This window comes from Sycon ciliatum, chromosome 2, assembly GCF_964019385.1.
Source record: "Sycon ciliatum chromosome 2, ocSycCili1.1, whole genome shotgun sequence".
NCBI classification, from domain to species: Eukaryota; Metazoa; Porifera; class Calcarea; order Leucosolenida; family Sycettidae; genus Sycon; species Sycon ciliatum.
The window spans coordinates 7,735,799-7,740,798 of NC_088644.1; the positions used below are offsets into that span (position 1 = coordinate 7,735,799).

General features: G+C 47.9%; 1 protein-coding gene across 1 annotated transcript in view; it reads right to left on the minus strand.

The window, feature by feature from the left end:
- Nucleotides 1–291: 291 nt before the first annotated feature.
- Nucleotides 292–5,000, minus strand: part of LOC135808497 (class II receptor tyrosine kinase-like) — a 24,468-nt gene continuing 19,759 nt past the window's right edge. Inside the window, exons 14-17 of the mRNA XM_065321694.1 lie at nucleotides 3,259–3,352; nucleotides 2,812–2,859; nucleotides 1,848–1,940; nucleotides 292–444 (exon numbers count right to left, since the gene is read on the minus strand). Coding sequence (XP_065177766.1) covers nucleotides 307–444; nucleotides 1,848–1,940; nucleotides 2,812–2,859; nucleotides 3,259–3,352 — 373 coding nt within the window. The 3' untranslated portion in view covers nucleotides 292–306. The remainder of the gene's footprint in view (nucleotides 445–1,847; nucleotides 1,941–2,811; nucleotides 2,860–3,258; nucleotides 3,353–5,000) is intronic.

Below are 5,000 nucleotides of genomic sequence, written 5' to 3' on the forward strand. Positions count from 1 at the left end.
TGCAGCTCCTAAAACGGTGGGACGTGAGTAGATCAGACCCACCACCAAGTGGTCAAAGACCAAAAATCTCATTCACTGCATCCATGCTTCCTTCTGATAAGACACTGATAAGACGTTCATTAATTTGGCTTAGTACAGACATTGGCTGGGTATTCATGACTTTGCATTGCCCGATTATGAAGTGTGTTTGGGTGAGAAATACCTCGGATACTTAGCACACAGACCTGTTTCCCATGGGGATATGTCTTATCGGAGTTCCAATGTACCAATCTAAGTCTAAGTCTACCCTTCATAAGAATGATGTAGTCAGTATTCAGCTCCTTTGCTTACCTCATCATTCGGCCAGCCTGCGTAGGGCTTGCGTCCCATCGTGAATATCTCGTATAGCACAATGCCATAGCTCCACACATCACTCGAGTGACTGTACTGGCGAAAATGTATAGCCTGAAAAGAGAGAGAGAGAAAGAGAGAAAGAGAGAGAGAGAGAGAGAGAGAGAGAGAGAGAGAGAGAGAGAGAGAGAGAGAGAGAGAGAGAGAGAGAGAGAGAGAGAGAGAGAGAGAGAGAGAGAGAGAGAGAGAGAGAGAGAGAGAGAGAGAGAGAGAGAGAGAGAGAGAGAGAGAGAGAGAGAGAGAGAGAGAGAGAGAGAGAGAGAGAGAGAGAGGAGAGAGAGAAACAGAGAGAGAGAGAGAGAAACAGAGAGAGAGAGAGAGAGAGAGAGAGAGAGAGAGAGAGAGAGAGAGAGAGAGAGAGAGAGAGAGAGAGAGGAGAGAGAGAGAGAGAGAGAGAGAGAGAGAGAGAGAGAGAGAGAGAGAGAGAGAGAGAGAGAGAGAGAGAGAGAGAGAGAGAGAGAGGAGGGAGGGAGGGAGGAGGGAGGGAGGGAGGGAGGGAGGGAGGGAGGGAGGGAGGGAGGAGGGAGAGAGAGAGAGAGAGAGAGAGAGAGAGAGAAAGAAAGAAAGAGGAGAGAGAGAGAGAGAGAGAGAGAGAGAAAGAAAGAAAGAGAGAGAGAGAGAGAGAGAGAGATAAAGAGAGAGACGGAAAATGACGGCAGAGTCAAGCTTTGCATAATTGTGCTCGTCAAAACCAAAAACTACAGACACAGTCAGGCAGATTGACAGAAAGACATGTCCGTGCATGCATGCGCGCGCACACACACACACACACACACATACACACAGACACACACACACTGGACCTTGGACACGCTGCCATGATCTGGCAATGCGGACCCCATGGGGGGGGGGGGGGGGGGTGAGCAGGTTTGAAGTAGTAAGGACGATAGTGGGATAGGTCTTGTGGTCTACTGAAACGCCGACTGCAATTGCAAACGATGCGGAAAGAGCTGCAGTCTGTACGTGTTGCTCTGGCCGAACCACAGCTGCATTTGTGATGATTCGTGCCTGGGCGTGTTAATACACAGCGGTTGTAACAAGCGCAGTGGAAATTGCAGCGTTCACAGGACACATTGTGTGTAACTGGTGACTCAAGACGGCCAGAAGGTGCATCTGCTGATGTGTTGCTGGCGAGCACTTTTGTCGGGGAAATCCACCCTTGCTCCGGAACCATCTGTCGCACTGGTCGCAGTGACAGCTTCCTGGTTGTATTTTGCTTCTCTAGCAAACAAAGATAAGACTTGCGCCATTTGGAGCAGGAAGAGGTAGCCACTTCATAGCAGTTGTCAAGTGGCTTGATGTAACTCCGCACACAGCCACGCCCCTCCCCCCCCCCCCTTCCGGACCATAGGCAGGTATCTTGCTTGAAAACATACACACAACAGCAGCACAGCGACAGAGTCGATTGCTACACACAACAACAGCAGCACAGTAAGACTCGGAGAGTGGGTTGTTACCTCCGGGGCTGTCCACTTCACCGGTATGGCACCACCAGCTGACGTGTAGTAGTTGTTGTCTTCAAGGTCGCGACTCATTCCAAAATCACCAATCTAGCCGATGATAAATAGCAGGGACACCAGAAGAGCATTCAAGACTGTTTGACAGGCATTTGTAACACATTGTTTTGCAACCGAACAACTTTGTTAAAACCATGTGAACTAGCATAAGGTGTAGGGATTTATGTCGAAAAAGGCCAGGTTTTCTAGGCAAATTGATTTTGCCTTACAATATTGGTCACATGTCGCTTAGCGTACCGTAATGTCGCTTATAAAATCAGGTGCTTATGGCCGTTTAAGCTGGGGTTCAAACCATGCTTCTATTCAAAACATGCTTCTATTCAAAACATGCATCTAAACGTACATCAACATCATCAGTCTGCACTGTCCATGTGTTTGCACATGTACTTTTCGGAGCGCAGAATCGTGATTCTGTGTCACGGCACGCCTCGAACCATCGGCTTCTATTCGAGTCACGCTTTTATTTGTGACATTACGGTGAGTGGTTCAGGCATTGAATAACATAGCCTGAGCAGGGCAGCATACACAAGAGTCTGCACAAGTTGAAACCGCTGGACTTGAAGCAGCAGGAGTAGCATCAACAGCAGCAGCAGCATCAACAGCAGGAGGAGGAGCAGCAGCAGCAGCTGCTGTTGCTACTGTAGCTTAAGATGCTACTAAACTTGAAAATTGAACTCTATTTTCAAATGATATGAAGGTGACCAGGGTGATATTTACTTGAAACTTTGAAAGTGTTTATAATGGTCTCCTCACAAAACATGGCGGAGAAACGATAATGCTGTAGGTGCTTAGCAACATGACATTGTTACGTATATCGCGTCTTGCTATGTCCGAAATTGACCCCTCTCCTACCGGAGAAGAGTGGCTACCACACGGCTACACACTAACACAACCACTAACTTACTTTGCACGTCCTACGAGCATCCAGCATAACATTACGAGCCGCCAGGTCCTACAGTATCAGACCAAAGCATATGAGATCATATATGCAATCAGAATAACATATTTGCAACCATGTGGGAACTCCTCCTAATTGAAAAAAAATCAAGTGGGCATTGTTTTTTCCACGGTCTACCGTAATGTATTAACGCTGGGCTTCTTTCTGTAGAAGCCGATGTCACTGTTAGTGCTAGGCTTGCATTCAAGTCAGGCTTCTATTTGAACCAGGTATATCCATCCATGTCAACACTAAAACCAGGCTTATGCGCCAACGGTGCATCTGGATAATCAGGCTTGTGTTCAAAACAAATTTCTATACGAGACGGGCTTTAAAATGCATGACATTACGGTGTGCCCTAAAGGCAAGACAACGTTTTAACAACAGCTAGACATAATATGCAGTTTTGCTCACCCTGTGTACAAAGCCCCTTGAGCTGAGGTAGAGCATACCATCCGCTATGTCACGAGCAAATCCTAGGTACTCCTTCTCCGATGCAGCTTGCGGCCTGTCGACAAAACAATGAAAATCAAAGAAAACCGCCATGCATTCACATGAGAAGCCCACGGCGTTTGGACATACCGCATTTGCCGCAATACAGGGCAATGCAATTTGAATATAACATTAATTTTCAGATTCAAAATTCCTAAGTGTGCAGATTAGGACTGTACAGTATGAAATGTACCTTGAGTAGCCAAGGGGCAAATATGTAGCTAGGGCAATCCAAGGGGTAAAACTGTACCGGGTAATCCAGGGGCAAGATGTACCTGGGGCAATCCAAGGGGTAAAACTGTACCGGGAGTAATCAAGGGGCAAGATGTACCTGGGGCAATCCAAGGGGTAAAACTGTACCGGGGTAATCCAGGGGCAAGATGTACCTGGGGCAATCCAAGGGGTAAAACTGTACCGGGGGTAATCCAGGGGGTAAAACTGTACCGGGGGTAATCCAGGGGGTAAAACTGTACCGGGGGTAATCCAGGGGCAGTATGTACCTGGGATAATCCAAGGGGTAACGCGGTACATTGAGTCTAACTTGAGGGGAGGGTTCGTTGAAGCGTCCTGCTCTGGAAAATATTACACCGTAGCTCAACAAAGAAGCATTTCAAATCATTTCCCACCGTTATATTGGGTAATTCCATCCCTCCACACTATCTTTAAAGGGGAAGTTAAGGCAAAAATTAAAATTTCACCAGTTGTAGTCTTCGGGGTGCTGAGTCGAATGGTCTTGGTCCGAGGAAGCTGAGACGCTCCCTTCCTACTTGAATCCCAATCGAACTCGCGCACTTCCACCGAAACTGGGTGACTGCGCCCTACTAGATGGGGATTTGTATGCAAAATGTCACTAAAAGCGCCATTTCGTTCTTATAAAAGCACGGATGACCGCGATTGGCCCATATGTTGTAGTCTTTTGGACGCTGAGTCGACTGGTTTTGGTCCGAAAAGGCTGCGATGCAGCGTTCCTCATTTATTCCCAATCGAACATGGTTGAAGAAGTGGTCACGTGCTCCTGGGTGCCCAAATCACCTGGTCACCACGCCAGCAGGTGACAACTTTCACACCAAGGTTCAACTGGAGTTCAACTCGAGTGACAGGACTGCACCCAAAAAAGGTCAAACAGGCTAGTAAGTTGTACCCTGCAGGCACGGTGACCAGGTGACTGGCGTACGCAGGAGCACGTGACCGCTTGTTCAACCATGTTCGATTGGGAATAAAGGCGGAACGCTGCATCGCAGCCTTTTCGGACCAAAACCAGTCGACTCAGCGTCCAAAAGACTACAACATATGGGCCAATCGCGGCCATCCGTGCTTTTATAAGAACGAAATGGCGCTTTTAGTGACATTTTGCATACAAATCCCCATCTCGTAGGGCGCAGTCACCCAGTTTCGGTGGAAGTGCGCGAGTTCGATTGGGATTCAAGTAGGAAGGGAGCGTCTCAGCTTCCTCGGACCACGACCATTCGACTCAGCACCCCGAAGACTACAACTGGTGAAATTTTAATTTTTGCCTTAACTTCCCCTTTAATGGCCATGTCCGTAGCTACTTCTTGTTAAAAGCGTGTAAGGTCGAGTCAGTATGAGGCCATGATGCATACTGTGCAACCTGTGCAGTGCACATAATCCAATGTGCCAGTCTCCTACTACTTGTCGTAGCAATG